Genomic DNA, 20152 nt, shown 5'->3' on the forward strand with positions numbered 1-20152 from the left:
ACAAATTAGCCTGAAATCATGGGTGGGGCACAGATAACCAGGAGAAAAACCATAAAACATAAAGTTGACCAGAATTATTTTTCGGAGAGGGAGGAAATAAATGAATAAGAGCTTTATGATGCCATATATGTATTATATACTTACTTTAAACAAATGTTTATTTGGATTTTCTATTAATATTTTCTATTAATATTCTTCTGAAATGGAGCATACCAGAAGAGGTTTGAGAACCACTGGTATAACATCCCATGCAACATGCCAAACCTTGAGAGATGAGACTTAAGGAAACAGTAGATGTCATCTCCGGCTGTTTGAACATCAGTCCAAAACCACCACTGGCCAACACTGTGCTGGCATTAATTCAATTCAATTCAATTCAATTTTATTTATATAGCGCCAAATCACAACATAAGTCGCCTCAAGGCGCTTCATAGATACAGAGAAAAACCCAACAATCATATGACCCCCTATGAGCAAGCACTTTGGCGACAGTGGGAAGGAAAAACTCCCTTTTAACAGGAAGAAACCTCCGGCAGAACCAGGCTCAGGGAGGGGCGGGGCCATCTGCTGCGACCGGTTGGGGAGAGAGAAGGAAGACAGGATAAAAGACATGCTGTGGAAGAGAGACAGAGGTTAATAACAGATATGATTCAATGCAGAGAGGTCTATTAATACATAGTGAGTGAGAAAGGTGACTGGAAAGGAAAAACTCAATGCATCATGGGAATCCCCCGGCAGCCTATGTCTATTGCAGCATAACTAAGGGAGGATTCAGGGTCACCTGGTCCAGCCCTAACTATATGCTTTAGCAAAAAGGAAAGTTTGAAGCCTAATCTTAAAAGTAGAGATAGTGTCTGTCTCCTGAATCCAAACTGGAAGCTGGTTCCACAGAAGAGGGGCCTGAAAACTGAAGGCTCTGCCTCCCATTCTACTTTTAAATACTCTAAGAACAACAAGTAGGCCTGCAGAGCGAGAGCAAAGTGCTCTAATAGGGTGATATGGTACTACAAGGTCATTAACCCTTGTGTGGTGTTCATATTTTTGTTACTCAGCCAGTGTTCATGGGTCTGGTGGACCCGCTAGACTTTTGGCTTTCCAAATTAACACTATCAAACAATTTTATGTTAAATTACTCAACAGATGTTCACTTCATCCCAATTACAAGCCATATGAACAGCAAACATGGTTAATTTTTCCCCTTTACCTTTATTAGCTCACATTTATGAATCAATGTGCTTCTCGTTTTTTTTTATTTATTTATTTATTTTTATAAAATGTTATAAAAAACATATATACGTTATAATCAAGTGGAGTGAGTGTAAAGACACAACACATTTACACGTGAAGCAACATGTTTCACAACTAAATGGGATCAGCTGCTCATCAATGGTGACATTAGGCCCAGGGTTGTAAAACAGGGGGAGGCGGTGCACACACTTATCCCACACTGTCCTGATGGCAGCTAGCTTGTCTCTCTGCCGTCGAGCTGGTCTGTCGTCTCGGTTATCAAAACGGATAATCCTGGAAATTTTGTTGAAGTTTTCCAGAGACACTGATGCACGGAAAGGTTTCTGCATCCCACAGGGATTCTGTGGATTCCCCTTTGGACCTGAAAACTCCTGCAAGGATAAAAACCCCAAAGTAGGCCTTTGAGGTTGTTAGATAGATTTGGTCCATCTCCTTCCACCTCTCTCCAAAAACACACCTTCCTTCTAGATTACTGCAATCCAGAATAATTTTCTGGATGGAATCTGGGATGAAAAGCTAAAATGAAGACTTGATGTCCTGCACATGAGTAACTGTCAGCCGTGTTGGCCCTGGCTTATCACAGTAACAGCTCTGCAGGGTGGCTCATTTCTTGGGCAAGAAGACCATTCAATTTCACCAGTTATTGACATCCTTATTTCTTCACTTGCTGTCTGGTGGGCTTGTTCTGGTCCTGGAGCTGGCTGCAGATGGGGTACTCGTCTTCGTTTTGTTACTAAATGGTGCTCAACCTCATCCTCTTCTTTAAAGTCACTGTCAGACTCTGAATTTTCAGAAATGTGAAATATTCTGAAACCTCTTTGTCAACATCATCATCTGAAGCTCCTCTCTCTTCCAAAATCAATTGGATGGCCCTCGCAGCAGATAATATTTTGCCATCTTGATCAGTTGTGATAAAGAACCACACTGGCAAAGTCTTATTTGTAGTATTATGCCCCTAATTTGCAGGTGGGACAGGGTATGAGAAAATAAAATTTGGATCCCTCAAGAAAGAGGGTAAAATGTGTGAGATGTCAGAGCAGACGGTGTTGATAGTTGAATTTTCAACAATGTTGCAACTTTGTGTGGGAGCAGGAGGGGAAGAAAACACTATCAGCAGCACCAGAAAGGAGGAGGACAGAGTGTGGGAACACAGGACCTACACTTTCAACACTTTTATTAGACCTGGGTCCAGTGGACCCGAACACCTTGTATGTAATGTAAATGCGTGGGGGGAGGTACAGTATGAGGTCATTGAAAATTAGTTCAGATTTATGTTCTTCACAGAAAATAAGCCAAAGCCAATGAATTTCAGGTTGAAAAAATAATTAATTGTTTAATTTTTCTTTTGAAAGAAACTGAAAACGGGTCTCACAGACCCGAACACCATACAAGGGTTAAGATAAGATGGGGCCTGATTATTTAAGACCTTGTATGTGAGGAGCAGGATTTTGAATTCAATTCTGGATTTAACAGGAAGCCAATGAAGGGAAGCCAAAACAGGAGAAATCTGCTCTCTCTTTCTAGTCCCTGTCAGGACTCTTGCTGCAGCATTTTGGATTAGCTGAAGGCTTTTCAGTGAGTTTTTTGGACATCCTGATAATAATGAATTACAGTCGTCCAGCCTGGAAGTAATAAATGCATGAACTAGTTTTTCAGCGTCACTCTGAGACAGGATATTTCTAATTTTAGAGATGTTGCGCAAATGGAAGAACGCAGTCTTACATATTTGTTTAATATGTGCATTGAAGGACATGTCCTGGTCAAAAATGACTCCAAGGTTCCTCACAGCGTTACTGGAGGCCAAGGTAATGCCATCCAGAGTAAGAATCTGGTTAGATACCATATTTCTAGGCTTTTCAGGGCCGAGTACAATAACCTCAGTTTTATCTGAATTAAGAAGCAGAAAGTTAGCGGCCATCCAGGTCTTTATGTCTTTAAGACATTCCTGCAGTTTAACTAATTGGTGTGTGTTATCTGGCTTCATGGACAGATAGAGCTGGGTGTCATCTGCATAGCAGTGAAAATGTATGCTATGTCCTCTAATGATACTGCCTAAGGGAAGCATGTATAATGTAAACAGAATTGGTCCTAGCACTGAACCCTGTGGAACTCCATAATTAACCTCAGTGTGTGAAGAGGACTCTCCATTTACATGAACAAATTGGAGTCTATTAGATAGATATGATACAAACCACTGCAGTGCAGTACCTGTAATACCTACAGCATGCTCTAATCGCTCTAATAGGATATTATGGTCGACAGTATCGAATGCTGCACTAAGGTCTAGCAGGACAAGCACAGAGATGAGTCCACTGTCAGAGGCCATAAGAAGATCATTTGTAACCTTCACTAAAGCTGTTTCTGTGCTGTGATGAGCTCTGAAACCTGACTGAAACTCTTCAAATAAACCATTCCTCTGCAGATGATCTTTTAGCTGTTTGACAACTACTCTTTCAAGGATTTTTGATATGAAAGGAAGGTTGGAGATTGGCCTATAATTAGCTAAGACTGCTGGGTCTAGAGATGCTTTTTGAGTAAAGGTTTAACTACAGCTAGGCCTTCAAGCCTGTGGTACATAGCCGATCATTAGAGATAGGTTGATCATATTTAAGATCGAAGAATTAATTAATGGCAGGACTTCTTTGAGCAGTTTTGTAGGAATGGGGTCTAAAAGACACGTTGATGGTTTGGAGGAAGTAATTATTGAAGCTAACTCAGAAAGATCAATTGGAGAAAAAGAGTCTAACTTAACATCAATGGTACTAAGAGTAGCTGTAGATAATATTACATCTGTGGGATGATTTTTGGTAATTTTTTCTCTAATGATAAAAATTTTATTTGTGAAGAAGTTCATGAAGTCATTACTAGTTAACGTTAAAGGGATTGTTGGCTCAAAAGAGCTCTGACTTTTTGTCAGCCTGGCTTAATGACAACCAGTGTAGTAGCCAGAAGTTTAGAAGTATCTAAGGTAACAAGTTACCGGTGCCAAGATTCGGGCAAAAAAATAACTGTTGTAAAACAGTGTTTTTTCTAACTGAAATATCGTCTTAAAAAGAATGGTGTTGTTTCGTTGGGTTGCCAGAAGAAAGCCTTTTCTCTTTAAAAAGGACATGGCAACATGGCTTCTTTTTCCAAAGCTGAATCTGAACGAACCAAAAGATTTCTGATTTGTGCAAACAATGTCCTTTGCACAATTCAGACCAAAGTGGAGGAGTGTCCAATAACTGACACAGTGGTGCTTAGACAACAACCTTGTGCTTAACAGCAGCAACACCAAGGAGGTCATTGTGGATTGCAGGCGGTCCGGCAAGACAAAACACGGTCCTCTCCTCATACACGGAGAGGCAGTAGAGCGTGTGGACAACATCAAGTTTCTGGGTGTGATGTGCCCAGCAAAGGCTCTTCTTCCTCAGGAAGCTAAAACGGAACAAACTCTCTTCTCAGCTGCTCATGAACTTCTACAGAGCCACAAAAGAAAGTATCATCTGTCTTAGTATGACCCTTGGCCTGGGTGATGAAAACACCACAAGGGATTGTGGGAAATCCACTTCCACATCTGGACTCGGTGTACGCTAGACAGATCCCAAAAACAGGGCCAGACGTGCTTCCTTCAGGAAAGTTGTATAGGAACATGAAAACGTACCACCAGCCTGAGAGACAGCTTCATTCCCCAGAGCTGTGCAATCCAATTCTGTGACTTTTTGCACATATTATTTCTGCACACCTGCACACATGGATAGTGTGGTTTCACTTGTCTTATAGTGTATCTGCATATGTATGAACAGTATATTTATGTATGTAAAAGGGAGTTCTCTTCTGTGCCAATAGCTACCGAACAAAATTTCGTTACGCACATATTAACAATAAAAGGATTTGTCTTCTTCTTTTTCTTCTTCTTGGGCTTGCAGCCCACAGGATCTGAGCACCTTACAGGTGTTATGGCCCACAAAGCTCTCTGGGGAAAAGAGACTTTTTTCTAGTTGAACATACAGCATTAAACAGATTATAAAAGAATCCAAACAATCACAACCTTTTGACATGTAGGGATTTATTAATCACTTTGAGGGTCATGACTTGTAAGTGTAGGATTAACATTTTTCGAACAGCTAATAGAAGTGGTAATAACAATCACATGGCTGTTCAAACAAGTCACCAGAACACTCACTGGCCACCTGATCATTTTATTGTGACTATAAAAGCTATGTCTGGACAGTGACACATTAAAGAAGCTTAAAAAAAATCTATTGTCTCTGCAAAGAAAGAAAATGAGTAAGGCGTGAATGAAAAATGTTTTCAAGGACAAAACAGACCACAAGAGGGCAGCATTGGTCTACGACAGTATATACTACTAATAGTAAACATTAAAACTTTCCAACAATCAGCAATAAAACCAAAATTTAAACTTAAAATGATAGATTTCCTGAAGAAAGTTTACTTTATGTTAAAATGCCTTTAAAAACCTGTGCAGTATAGATCTATTTTCAGACATGATCATTGATGGGATATCCACCTATTAATTTCCTTCCGTTTATGCAACTCTGGCTAACACAGAGAGACAGATAACCATGCACATTAACATTCAGAACTACCACACACACATACACAATGCAACACAGAAAAACCCCACCCTAAATACAAATATGCCTCAAATCTAACTGGGGACAGTAGTCCCAAATCAACTGGTGTGTGAGCTGATATAGGTCCCCAATTTCTACATAAATGAACTCACACCAAACCTCCACATCCACACACAAGTACTGCATGTGCATTCAAAGTCCTTCACTTGCATTGACAGACATGTTCCTTAATTAAAGCAAGATTACATACTGCTTGTGTGTGTGTGTATTTGTGAGTGTGTTGTCAAGTCTGAACATACACAAAAAGTAAAACACACCAAAGTAAAGTGATTTGTCTCCTTTCACCTCAGACAGCACTGCTATAAAGCTCCTTCTCTTTCACTTGATGTGTGGCTTTACGTTACTGCCATCTTGTGACCACTGGTAACATTGTCACTGAAAGATGTGCTTATTTCAGTCTCCTAGGAGACCACAGCTTTGTCAGTCCCTGAGGGTGTGTCCATCTCCTGTTACCAATGACTAAAGCTGGGCAAGCTGAGAGGCCAGAAACCTTTTTTCTTGTGGTTTGCACATGTGCATTGTGGACAAACCACTGGTCTGCCAGTAAACCGATGGCAGACTAGCGTGACAGGCAAGCTGCCGCTAGCTCAGCTTTTACTGCTCTGAGATCAGTTATGGTCTGCATTACCAAGCAAACCAGCTTCAGAGATTTAGCATCATAACAGAGAAGTTCCCTCTTGCTAAACACCCTTGGTTAACATATGTGATGTAAAGAAGAGCATGAAAAAGCTTTTAATAACTTCTTTAGTACATTAACAAGGAAAGCTGTGACGATTTCTCTGAACATGTCCAGTCTAATAAAAACAGGCAAGTTGACCAGGTGCAGGGTCAGCCAGCACTTTCAGATTAGCATCTATGAGAATGTCTAAATGTTTAACCAGCTGTTTTGCCAACACTCCACATTCTTTTTTCATTCATATTTGAAATCACCCTGTAGATATTGACAGTTAACCATGTCACACGTTGCTCAATCCTTTTAATTCTGCTTTTGCTGAATGCTAAATGTGCAAAATAAAGACGTAGACTTTTGTTTCTGTGGTCATGAACAGCTTCCTCACTGGACAGCTACTACAAACTCATAATTAAGATATTTTGTGAATGGAGCTGGACATTAAACACAATATAAAGCATTTAAAATTAGGTCACCCTTAAACATATATAGCAGTAATTTTAATCAATTTAACGTTGATGAGAAATAATTTTCTTCAGAATAATTATCACAGTTTTTATACTTTATGCACAATTTTCCACTAATACAGTTTTTTCTTTAATAAGGTGTTTCCATAGTGTTTTATTGCTTCCTTTTCCCAATGAAATGGTTTGAAAAATTCCTCCACTGCTTGTCATTTTCAGCCAATAGTATATCGTTTTTTTTATAATATAGTAGATATTTATCTAACTATAGTAATACTAATAGTAATATTTTACAATTCTTCAGTCATGAAGGAGTACAGAAGGGTGAAGATGTCAATGTAGAGGGTGGCCAGGCAGGTATGTTTGAATGTGATCCAGTTTATCTTGTTAAATTGGTAAGCAGTGGAGGAAGATGTATGTGTGTCTCCATTATATACTGTACAACATAAATCCAGTTTTCATGAAATAAAACTCCACATAAACAAGTGGTTAGTGAAATGAAGACTTTGAATAGAAAAAGAGCTCACGGAGAACCCGCTAACTTTGCTCTTGGCTCCGCCTGCTTAACTTGTCTGCCCAGAAACTGTAGGTTGATTGGTGTAGCAGGGCAAAGCAGAGTTCTGGTGATTGGCTTCACTGGTTTTCCAGCAGGATCAGGCTTCACCTCATAGTGCTTTATCAACTTCAAACACACAAAAAAGAAAGAGTACTCTTTAAAAAGAAAAACATGGAATTGACATTTATTTATGTGAGCAGAAATTTTAAACTCACTGATTACCAGCTGCTTGCCAATTGACTACTGTGTATTTTGGATGACTCAGGTCAAAGAGCCTGATGAGTGGTTTGTATTCATGTGCATGCCCAGGCCGACAAAAGAGTAAACAGCTTTGAATGGGCCGAGAAGTTACTTTAGGTTAATACTGCTCCCTGAATGAAGCTGAAGAACAACCGATTTCCAGGAAATTTAAAAAAGCAACGGCACAATGTTTTGACCCTGTTTGTTTGCATATTTCAGTCTTGCAGTCTTAGAGTTATAAAGTTGTATGGATCCTTTAACATAATATGCAGTGGAATAATAACCTGACCTTAGCTTCTAAGTCTTTAAAGTTGTAAGCATCAAGCTACTGTTGAGTTTTTATAATAACTTGTTCAGCAACTCACATAAAGCAAAGTATTAATTCACAGCACTCCTTCCAAACCTTATCCATTACCTTTTCCAATTTTGCACTTAAAGTTATATTTTAAGAACTTAAAGTGCAAGTTACAGTTTGTCAAAACATGCAAACTGTTTTTGGATTAGATGTATAATCTAGTAGCTTTTATCACTATCCACTCTGCTGCCTGGGCAAGACTTGACACAGTAGCTTTGCATGCTCAACTCAAAGCCAAAGTACACTGCTGTGTTGGCAAAAGTTGCTTCTTTATAAGCAAGCACGGAGCATCATTAGCATTAGGAACAGATGTTCTTACCCTGGAGAGGAGGAGATACATCTCAAGTTCAGCCACCCGCCGACCTAGACATGCCCGGATCCCAAAACCAAATGGTACTGACCCGAACGGGTGCTGCTTGGACTTATCCTCCCCTCCTCGGAGCCAGCGCTCCGGCAGGAAGGTGTGAGGGTTGGGGAAAATATTCTCATCATAGGACACGGCGTAGTGGCACAGGTGGAACAGCGTCTAAGAGAGGAAACCCATGACGTTTGCTATTGTGCTATGACTGAACCCCAACAACCCCAACTGATTTCAGATGGCGCTGTATAGACAAGACTGCATTTATTTACTAGTAAGAGGCCAGGTGTGCTTAACGTGCATCTTACCTTTTTTGGGAAGAGATGATTCCCCACCACAATCTCATTTTCAACAGTGATGCGGGCGTTTCCTGGCACAACTGGATACAGGCTGGCGACCACAAAACGCAGAAAGGCATCAACACAGTTTCCATTTGTTCAGTAAATGCAACTCTTTGCTATCTCACCCCTTACAAACATGTAAGTCTATAAATGGTGAAGTATTCTTTTAAGTGGTTTTATTTCTTTAACTTCCATAGTTAGGAGCAGATAAGTGTTTCATTTCACCTTAGTTATTATCTTATTAATAAAAAGATTCCCCTCCTACCGCAGTGTCTCTCTGATGATGGCCTTCAGGTACGGCATCTGAGCTATGTCATCACTGTTTGGCACCTTGTCCCCAGGGCAAACGCTTATCACTTCCTGGTACAGCTGTTCTTGGATCTCGGGCTCCCTCGCCAAATGGTACAGAGACCAGGAGATAGTGTTGGAGGTCTGCAAATCAGAGAAACACAGAGTGTAATGTTCTGTTTTATGTAATGTTTCGACATGTTCCATTTGTGTTTGACTTTCAGGGAGGTTGATCTTTGGGTTGAGAAATATCTTCCAGAAAACTTCACTGCATTGATTAAGGAATGGCATACCTTTCATGTTTTTACATGACGATTACTCATCTGCAGCATCTGAGACAAGAACACCTCATTTATATTACTGAAGATTTCCAATCCAGGACAAAGCTATTTCATATTTAAGTGGATGAAATGCTGCTTTGAGTAAATCCGTAGACAAGACAGATTGACATGACAGCATTGCACAGTGTGTGGCAAAACCAGTAGTTACAGAGGAATCAGCCCAGTGAGTAGTCTATAAACTGTATGCTGAATTAAGGCATCATTCTATATAGTAGAGTCTATTTAGAGAAAATCAGCCTCCGTGTGGAAAAGCACAACTGGTTTTCTAAGTCAACTTCAACTTCTTGTTTTTATATGCATTCTTTGACTTTAAGAAGACTTTTAATATGTTCAAAAATTATCTCTTAACTTGTAGCTGAGAGCTATACTCCAAAGTTGGACTGGTAATCTGCCTGATGGCCCGCCACAATTAGGTCAGTATAGTTTTCTTTTTCTTTGTCAATATAACTATACAGGCTGGCTTGAAGGGCTGCTGTGCACCGTGCATTGTGCACAGCAGCCTATTTGTTCATTTTCATTACTGACAATACAATGCCCAATCAATTCTGGTCACATCGCTGGCCCCTCCCCTACCTTCCCTGTGCACTCGTGCACCTTGTAGAACAGAGTTAATGTGAAAGAAGTGTTTAATAAAGAGGAACAAACAAAAGCAAAAAGAAAAAAGGTGGAACTGAAAAGAGAGAAAAAGAAACTTAAATTAACCAACATGTTAGCAGCTCCACTGTCAGCAATAGTAGAAACAGAAATTAGAAGTAGAATAGAAGAAGTAAAACTGTTTCCCAATAACTGCGTCTCTATCTAGGGTGAGTGGCAGTGGGTTGTTTTTATATAAAGGAAAACTAACATTTTTTTTTGTTTCTTATTAAGTGGCTCTGGGAAGATGGAAACCTGGAAGCCTAAACGAATAATGGGAGACACTTTAATGCAAACAAATTTATTTTGGGAATTGGGAATGACGGAGCGGTGTAGTTAGTACTCACTGTGTCTACTCCTGCCAGGAGGAGTTCAGTGATGCTGCCCAGGATCTCTGTGCTGTTCATCTGTTCACTGAGCAGGAGGTGTGTGAGATACGCTCCCTCCACGTCTTTGTCCAGGTGGACATTCTCCTGGATCTCCTCAATTTTCTTATTCACCAGTTCTTCAGCTACGAGAGACAACATCATCTTATCTCATGTGAAATTAAAAGAAAAAGACTGTGAGAAGACATGTTTGCCCACTAGATGGGGAAAGAGAGACACAGTTAGGGATCTTGTTAGCACACTGATTGTGTGAAAAGCCACATGTAGGGTGGACTTTGTCTCTTTGTGTGTGTTGTGTGTGCTGACCTTGAAATTAGCTGATAGTGCTACTTGAAAATGTCCATGAACCCTGAACTGAACTAACCTTGGTGATCCACAACCAGTATGGAATCGGGAGTAGGTAATGTTTCCATGAATTAAATCCTACAGATTTCTGACAACTAGAAAAGTCTTTTCAATTTTAAATCGTGAATATTTAACGAAAAGCCTGAAAGGTGTTTGGTTTTTTTGCACTAAAACAGAAAACATGTTTCAAAGTGGTTTTAGAAATCACATAATGGCAGAAAGCGGATAAATATTCAGCAGTGAATTTACCAACACACCACACTTTTATTTACTCGTTAAAAATTAATGTTGCTCACCAACTTTGAAGAGATGATCCCAGGCTGCGACAAACCTTTTCCAGGACTGCAGGTAGGGCCAGAGGAACTGTGGGAAGAGGATGACGACTTGGGAGAGATGGAACATTTCCCCCACGGAGACAATGAACTTTTGGGTTTTCTCGGGGATCACCTCACTCATGCAGCCCATACGGGTTTCAAAAAGCACTGAGCATATTCCTGTGTTTAAAAACAAAACGATAGTTTGTCAAAAGAGCTCAGTGCAACTTGACAAAACAACATCAATTTGACAGCACATGCATACAATAGAAAAACCTTCCTGCAAACAGCACAGACCACTGAAATGTGTCCAGGGTCGCTCTCGCTGATCCCTGTTCTGTGACCTTTGGAGCTGCTGATCTCGGCATCTTGTCATTCATTATTTGCTTTCCTTGGAAAAAATTTTGTTTTGTTTGTGGTTTTTCTATTTGTTTTCTTACACATACTTTTCACCAGCTTTTTATTTAGTTAAAAGAAAAAACATGATAAACCTGATAGACTGATGAACTTATTTGAGCCTCATTTCCTGCTGCATACGCGCATGTCTGCACATTAATTGTGTGTATAAATGTTTCGCACACAGATTTGTTCATATTTCATACCTGAATTTTTCTGTACAGTCCCTCTGACCATGCATACAAACAAACGACAGCCTGGCTTACTTAGGAATATAAACACAAGTATTTACAATTAACACTACTACTGCTACTACTGCTGCTGCTGCTGCTACTAATTATTAATATTATTCTGCTATCAAATTTTGGTCATTATTTACAGTTTTCACAATATGGTAAACGCTCAGAAATGCAATAAAAATAAATAAATATAAAGAAAACATTTATATATTTAACCTTTTTCCATTTAAACATATTCCACTGTCCCTTATCTCATCTTATTGTATCTTAAATGTTCTTATCTTTCATTACAAATGACTTCTGTCATTGCTGAATAGGTTTTTGGCACTATCCCATGAATGCTGGATAATCTGGCTTTTATTGTTCTCTCATCTGGGGCTGACAGGTCACATGATCCTTGTCCTCCACCTGTTTTCTTCCTTCCTTTCTTGTTGTTTGCCAATCTTTTCATATCAACTTTGATTCCACATTTTTCTTGTCTCAGCTGAAATGACTGAAAGATGGTCACTCCTGTGGAAACACTTTAGAAAGCTGCACCTTATCTGGCTTCCACCTCATCTCAGTCACCACGTTTTCTACTTCACCTGGCAGCAAATGTGTTTCTTTATATAGATTACTGGAGGCACTGATAAAATGCAATTCACTAGCTTGGACCACATCCTCATTTTAGGTTTGACTGCATTTCTAGCAGATAATGGCAGATGGCTTGAGTATGAATTGAGGCTGCAGTGTGGGGAAGGTCTCAGAGGGGACTGGCCGAGGCTCCTGGGCCGGGCAGATCCCCACGTACTAATGAATGGTGAATGGATTTAAAAGGGAGGGAGGGTGGGGCACGAAAACAGGTACAAACAACTTGTAGTGCCGGGGGTGGTCATGTATAGACAGACAACCAGAAGGGGTGTGGAGATGTTATCCCACTGCTGAAATTCAGATAAATCATCTCCGTGTATGGATATTGTGAGCTGGTCCCGAATGATTCTGATTTACTAGCATATGCACGGTGGTGAGAACAAAATAGACTGATACTCGTATTTTATAAATGCTACAGTAAATTTGCATGCAAAACTCATTTTTTGCACCATTTAAAAATGTTTCCACGCTAATATTTGTGAATGAGGCCCATTGACCATTAGCCACTCGTCAGTCACTCAGCAAAGCAAACCCTGCTTTAGCCTCCTTTCTGACTCTGATGGCAAGCATAATTAAACTCGGCTGTATTCAGTAAAACTGAGTGTGAGCGCTCATTTCTTGGACCTGCCACTTGATTCTTAGTTTGCTGATTGTGTTTTCACCTCTGTTGTATTTATTCCCTCAGGTTGTCTTTGTTCCTTATGTATGTTATCCTTAAGTCATTTTGTTTAGAGCTTGTGATGCATCTCTAGTATTTCCCTGTGTTTATTCTTGGACTCCGGTTGAATTTTTCCACTTCACTAGACCTGACACGGAGCCAACGACCTGTGACCTCATTGTTTACTGAGGTCACAGACGAGACATCTGAGGGAAACCACCCTTCGCTTTTGTCACCGAGATGCTACTGCGATCTTTTATATGTGGTCAGTTCATGTGACGCAAGCTTCACATAGCGCACCTTTAAATGTAATGTGCTGTGAAATGGAAGAAATCACATTCTGTTTATGAGGCTACAGCCAGCAGCCAGTGTACCTTAGTGTAAAGATCTGCTAGCATAAGATAAATTTAACACCACCAACATTCTAAGCAGGAACGTGTCATCTTGGAAGATGGATTTCATTTGGACGGTGCTGCTGTCGGATTTTAGATTTATGATTGAGACCGGACTGTAACACTTAAAAACAATCGCAGTCAAAGTGACCGTGTCGCATTATATGACCACATTATCGTGTCTAATCAGCGGTCAAGGCCAAAAGAAAAAGCAGCTGTCGGCTTACTGAATGACACACAGAAAATGAGGTCTGCAGGTTTGAAAAAATCAAGGACAAGAACAATTACACAGCATATTCCTCTGTTTTCTTCTTGTTTCCAAGCATCTAAATGAGATGGACTGCATGAGTTTCTAAAGCTGATTAATTAACAACATTTCATTTATTTGTTTTGTTTTCTGCTAACCTTCAAAAGCAAATTTGTAGAGCTCTGCAGTCAGGTCATTGACCACGACTCCCTGTCCACTGGTCTCCCTCAGCCAGTTCACTCTGCAGATAAAATCTGTCACCACCTCATTGATGGTGTTGGCATAGGAGGAGACGTGCTTGGGTTTCAGCATTCGTGGATTCAAGATGCTGCGAATCCGCTGCCATTTGGCCCCCATCCTAAAAACCAATATAAAAACAAGGGAATCAGGCTCCAGAGAGCAAGTCATTGAAAATTACTTCTTTGAAAAATAATTTTATTATAATATCAATCTATAAGTATAGATTTGTATTTGGCTTATTCTTGCTTACATTTAAATGGACTCACTTTACAGGCAAGGCTAGTAAGAGTCTACATATTTCCCTTCTTTATCAACAAATCCCGTCCAAAGACCAAAGTCAACAAGGAATTAATACTAATAACAAGTGTTATTGTTTCCAAAGTGCTTCAAACTGTTCAAAATGAAATATCCATAGCAGATGGGCAAATCTCTGGAAACACGAGTGGGTGTTTGAGATCTTTAAACATATCCAAATGCACATGAACGAGTGTACCCTGAGTAGTTCCGGGTTGTCTAATAGTGTCTGAAAGCCTGTTAGTACTGCTCCAGGGTCTTAACTTTCAACACTGATAAGTGCTGCTAAAACAAGTCGGACAAGAATAAATGAGGAGCTGAGAAAGTGTCTGTTATTCTGCAAGAACATTGTGGTCCACAGGCCCTTCCTTTTAATACTTTAGATTTTATATGAAACTGACGACGTCTATATTGGTCTCAGTCTCTAACACTAAAAAAAACCAAAAAAAAAAAAACCTGAGCTGCAGGCCTGGACTGAATCCCTGCACGCTGCCAATGTTCCCTGTCAGCAACAAGTATGCATCACAAATACTAACCACAAAGTAATTTCATGCAGAAGGTATGAACTGAAATGAGGTGAGATTAAATTATGTTAAATTATAGTTTCCAATTTGTTAGAACTGTTTCAAGGCAAAATCAAGAGGAGAGAGGTGCGTAATCAACAACCACAACCTCTATGAAGAGGAAGAACAGTAACAGTAACCTCTGTCTTAGGTCACATATCAAAAATTGTCAATCCATACTTTTAAAGGCATTGCACTCCTATATACACCTATATCTATCTATCTACATCTATATATATATATCTATATATATATATATATATACCTACATATTTTATATTGACTGGATTATATTATGGATTTTTTTTCTTTTTTGTTCATAACATTGCATTCAAAGTCCACGTATTTGCTCCCATCTTAAAGAACCTGAACACCTAGCAAAGTTTGGCACTGGACAAAGTTTTTTCGCATAGCAACTGACACAACAAAAAAAATCAATGTATCGTGTTTGTTTGTTTGTAGAAAAGAAATGATCTGCAGTTGCTACATCACATGTTATTGCAGCTTAATCAGACAGATTTCATCAGCGGAAACAAAACAAACAACATGCTGTCAGCCTGCTCAGAGTTACAGTGCAGTGTGGATTCAGGACACAGATGTGGTGGATCTGTGATGGTTTCACTCACTCAGTCAGGGGTCCATGGGCCTGGTTCCTGAGCTCTCTGTAGTTCCTCCAGTGGGGCATGTCTGTCCGGATTGGGTGTTTACCCTCCTGCCTCAGCACCTGTTCTATCAGGTCGGCACTGGCCACATTCACCACGACCAAAGGGCCGTATTTGGACTTCCACAGGGGGCCGTATATCTTGCTGTGCTCGATCTTTGAGCAAATAATGGGAGTTAATAGGTTAGTTGCATGTTCAGAGTTATCAGGAGGTAAATGATGTTTAAGGAGACCAACAGTTTCCTGTTGGAATTAGAAAATATCATGACATATCAGTGCATACTTATCTTTGCTTAGAGTATCCTCATTATAAAAAAATATCTCTTACTTATCCTCTACTGTGGAAAACTCTCCTAAGACTGTGACTGTCTCTCAAAGGAAAACTAATATAGATTTCTTTTTATTCATTTATTTGTATTACAGGATTTGTTAAAGATGATTTTAATCGTTGTTATTAAGCGCTTATTAAACCAAGATTCAATTCTAAACCCCAAACTGTGCGTGAATAAATACCACAGTGGGGTCATCAGGATACACTGATCGCTCTAGCAGCTCCAGGGGATGGTGCACTGTAGTTCAAGGGCGCGGACTGAACCCTTAGTCCAGAAGGAAAACTCTGTTTTCACCTTCTTTTCCAACTTACTTGCATTTGTTGCGTCGTTTGGAAATATCCCTTTATAAAAAGCCAATACAAGGTAGTCATGAAACTCGGTCCGCCTAAATCATCCATAGTTTTCATTTTGTTGACACCCATGACGGTGCTGGTGGAGGCTGCCTCGCGGCGGAGGGTGTCCCCATAGTTGGCAGGGTTTAGTCCCGCTGTCACTCTCTGGATCCCTTTAAGCTGCTGACACTTCACGCGCAGTCCGACGTTCATCAGAGATCTCCCGAGCATTTTAACCATGCAGTGCGTCTTACCTGTCCCTTCTTTGTGCCGTGACAGGAGGCTAAACAAGTGAATCAGCCCCGGTGCCTGTGCCTGTATATGTGTGTGTGTGTGTGTGTGAGAGAGAGAGAGAGCGGTGAAATAGTGCCTCTTTGTTTGTGAAACAGCAAACCCGATGCCCGTGTACCAGCCTCCTACCAACAACTGTGGACTTTGACATTATCATAAACGTCAGCAAGTGAACCTACAGGACGCTGTTTGTAACCTGCGCAAACGCAGAGGAACAAATATTATTCATATACATATAAAGCTCTGGTGAAGATAAATTAGTCAAACACATTCATAATTCACAACCTATACAAACAAGGTTAATGTGGAGTTGAGCCAAAGCCCCGGTTTACCGTTTTCCTTTAAAGGATGTTGGGGGTGGAAACACGTCTGCTTCCTTACTCTTCCTTACCCGTGACTATATAAAACACACTCCTATATTTATTTGTGGGAAATTACCGTCAAACACTGTTGCGTAAACGCCCGTTTCGTAGGCGTGAATGCAGTTTGAATAAAATTTCATTATAGCCTGAAACTACCGGAGGACAGCGGCTGGAGGTACAGCCTTGCGGGGATTGGTGGATCCGGTGAGGGTGGGTCGGATCAGACGGCAGAGTTTTGCCCACCCAGACGTACCAGCTTTTGTTGTTGTTGTTGTTGTTGTTGTCTGTTAGCTACAGTGTTACCTAAGGAACCTAAGAAAGACAGATAACCGCCCCAACATTGCCCTCTTCCTCCTGTTTTTAATTATTACTACGTTTTCTTCGTACTTCCGAGTCACCTGCCTCTTCTGGAACCACTGTGAGTCAACTCTACACGTTTTCAAATGGCCTTTATAAATTAAAAGTATTTGACTTGGCACAAATTGAAAATATTGCAACAGGAAAACCTAATAATAATAATAATAATAATAATAATAATAATAATAATAATAATAATAATAAATATTATTATAATAACCGTAACAATAATTAGTTCGGAGTTATTAATAATAATAACTGGTTAGTCAGGCTCATGCCTATATGTTTTTATTGTTGCATTATTTGGGCGCATATAGCCTTCTGTATAAAACCAAACATGAGCACGGCGCTAAAAATGTGTTTAAAAAAAATCAACAAAAAAGTTACAAAATAACTTATTGAAGCAAGACTGCCTAGCAAAGGCGAAGATTATTGATTTCTGTTTTTCAAACTTTTGAAAAGTTTGCAAACGTTTAGAGAATGTTGTTGTTACCCACAGTGTGCTGAGTGTATGTAAACCTCAAAAATGCCATTCAAGTTTATTCACTACTTTTAATGTTTAGGGATGTTTGAGTTCTACTTGGTAACAAAGTCATAATGTTTAACCCAGCGCCTCCATCATCAGTGATCAGTGGAAGTATAGAGAAGCCTAGTCTGTGTTTTTCAACTTATAGTTATTTTGACTTAAATGCTTTACAATTATTATAAAAAGTGTGACAAAACATTTTTAAACTTTACATTTTAAAGTTAGAAGAACCACCTGTTTTGTTCAAACTAATGAATACCCACCCCCCCCCCCCCAAAAAAAAACACAGACACACAAAAACCAAAGCTTATTTATCCCTTTTTCACTATTTTATTTTAACACTATTTAAACAAAATGCATATATGTATATATTTGTGAATCATACACAATTGTCTTAAGCATTGCTGGTAATTTGCAACGTTTTTTTTTTTTTACAAATACCTGTTAAGTACTGGTTTTTAATCATGATTTTATTGTTGTTTCAATAGTAACCAAGGGTGCAAAAGCGATGGAAAATCAACATCAGAATTCAACAGTGATTCAATATCAGAATCTGACGTTGTTTCCACATTAAAAAAGGGTGCAAGAGTGATGTCACCATCAGATTTCAACATTGATTCAATAGAATGACCTGATATTGACTAAACATTGTTTCAATGTCTCCTTGCTATCTGGGTACACACACACACACACACACACACACACACACACACACACACACACACACACACACAAAAGGAAAATGAAACAAAAGATTAAGCAAAATTAAAACAATGCAGACACATCAATAAAACAACAAAAAAGCAATTGCCACATGTCAGGTAACATAGCTGGAAATCTCAGATAATATTGCACCTGTGTACTAGAGCTGCAAGATGTTCAAAAATACATCAGATCTGTTTTTTTCTGAGGTCCATCTGCTATAAATAGACTTCTATTAACTTTGCTTGGTGTTTGCTTACAGATCCACTGACCTTTGTCACATTTCCTAGTAAACTCAGTTCAGGATCTGAAGGAACAGTGATTCCCATGATATGAGTTAATATACAGTCGCTTGCAAAAGTATTCGGCCCCCTTGAACTTTTCCACATTTTGTCACATTACAGCCACAAACATGAATCAGTTTTATTGGAATTCCACATGAAAGACCAACACAAACTGGTGCACACGTGAGAAGTGGAAACAAAATCATACATGATTCCAAACATTTTTTACAAATAAATAACTGAAAAGTGGGGTGTGGTAATTATTCAGCCCCCTTTGGTCTGAGTGCAGTCAGTTGCCCATAGACCAGGGGTGGGCAATTCCAGGCCCCGAGGGCCGCTGTCCTGCAGGTTTTAGATCTCACCTTGGGTCAACACACCTGAATCACATGATTAGTTCGTTACCAGGCCTCTGGAGAACATCAGGACATGTTGAGGACCTAATTTAGCCATTTAAATCAGCTGTGTTGGTTCAAGGACACATCTAAAACATGCAGGGACACCGGCCCTCAAGGCCTGGAGTTGCCCACCTGCCGTAGACATTGCCTGATGAGTGCTAATGACTAAATAGAGTGCACCTGTGTGTGATCTAATGTCAGTACAAATACAGCTGCTCTGTGACGGCCTCAGAGGTTGTCTAAGAGAATATTGGGAGCAACAACACCATGAAGTCCAAAGAACACACCAGGGATAAAGTTGTTGAGAAATTTAAAGCAGGCTTAGGCTACAAAAAGATTTCCCAAGCCTTGAACATCCCACGGAGCACTGTTCAAGTGATCATTCAGAAATGGAAGGAGTATGGAACAGCTATAAACCTACCAATACAAGGCCGTCCACCTAAACTCACAGGCCGAACAAGGAGAGCGCTGATCAGAAATGCAGCCCAGAGGCCCATGGTGACTCTGGACGAGCTGCAGAGATCTACAGCTCAGGTGGGGGAATCTGTCCATAGGACAACTATTAGTCGTGCACTGCACAAAGTTGGCCTTTTAGGAAGAGTGGCAAGAAGAAAGCCATTGTTAACAGAAAACCATAAGAAGTCCCGTTTGCAGTTTGCCACAAGCCATGTGGGGGACACAGCAAACGTGGAAGAAGGTGCTCTGGTCAGATGAGACCAAAATGGAACTTTTTGGCCAAAATGCAAAACTCTGTGTGTGGCGGAAAACTAACACTGCACATCACTCTGAACACACCATCCCCACTGTCAAATATGGTGGTGGCAGCATCATGCTCTGGGGGTGCTTCTCTTCAGCAGGGACAGGGAAGCTGGTCAGAGTTGATGGGATGATGGATGGAGCCAAATACAGGGCGATCTTGGAAGGAAACCTCTTGGAGTCTGCAAAAGACTTGAGACTGGGGCGGAGGTTCACCTTCCAGCAGGACAACGACCCTAAACATAAAGCCAGGGCAACAATGGAACGGTTTAAAACAAAACATGTGCTAGAATGGCCCAGTCAAAGTCCAGATCTAAAT

At 40.1% G+C, this 20152-nt stretch overlaps 1 protein-coding gene across 1 annotated transcript; it reads right to left on the minus strand.

The window, feature by feature from the left end:
* Positions 1-5276: 5276 nt before the first annotated feature.
* On the minus strand, positions 5277-16654 carry cyp27a3 (cytochrome P450 family 27 subfamily A member 3). The gene is made up of 9 exons (XM_082508725.1): positions 16140-16654; positions 15462-15652; positions 13897-14096; positions 11159-11356; positions 10479-10642; positions 9135-9301; positions 8837-8918; positions 8490-8696; positions 5277-7701 (listed from the first exon to the last, which is right to left on the minus strand). The coding sequence occupies exons 1-9, from the start codon at positions 16398-16400 to the stop codon at positions 7543-7545; spliced, it is 1629 nt and encodes a 542-aa protein (XP_082364851.1). The 5' UTR covers positions 16401-16654; the 3' UTR covers positions 5277-7542.
* Between the last annotated feature and the right edge of the window lie 3498 nt (positions 16655-20152).

This window comes from Aulonocara stuartgranti (assembly GCF_965226115.1).
Source record: "Aulonocara stuartgranti genome assembly, chromosome: 16".
In the NCBI taxonomy this organism is placed as follows: domain Eukaryota; kingdom Metazoa; phylum Chordata; class Actinopteri; order Cichliformes; family Cichlidae; genus Aulonocara; species Aulonocara stuartgranti.

Coding starts and splice junctions, on each gene's coding strand:
- cyp27a3 (XM_082508725.1), bottom strand. CDS start 16,400: ATGGTTAAAATGCTCGGGAGATCTCTGATGAACGTCGGACTGCGCGTG. Junction 8,919..9,134: donor ATCATCAGAGAGACACTGCG/GTAGGAGGGGAA, acceptor TGTGGTCGCCAG/CCTGTATCCAGTTGTGCCAG. Junction 7,702..8,489: donor TGTATCTCCTCCTCTCCAGG/GTAAGAACATCT, acceptor GTGTGTTTGAAG/TTGATAAAGCACTATGAGGT.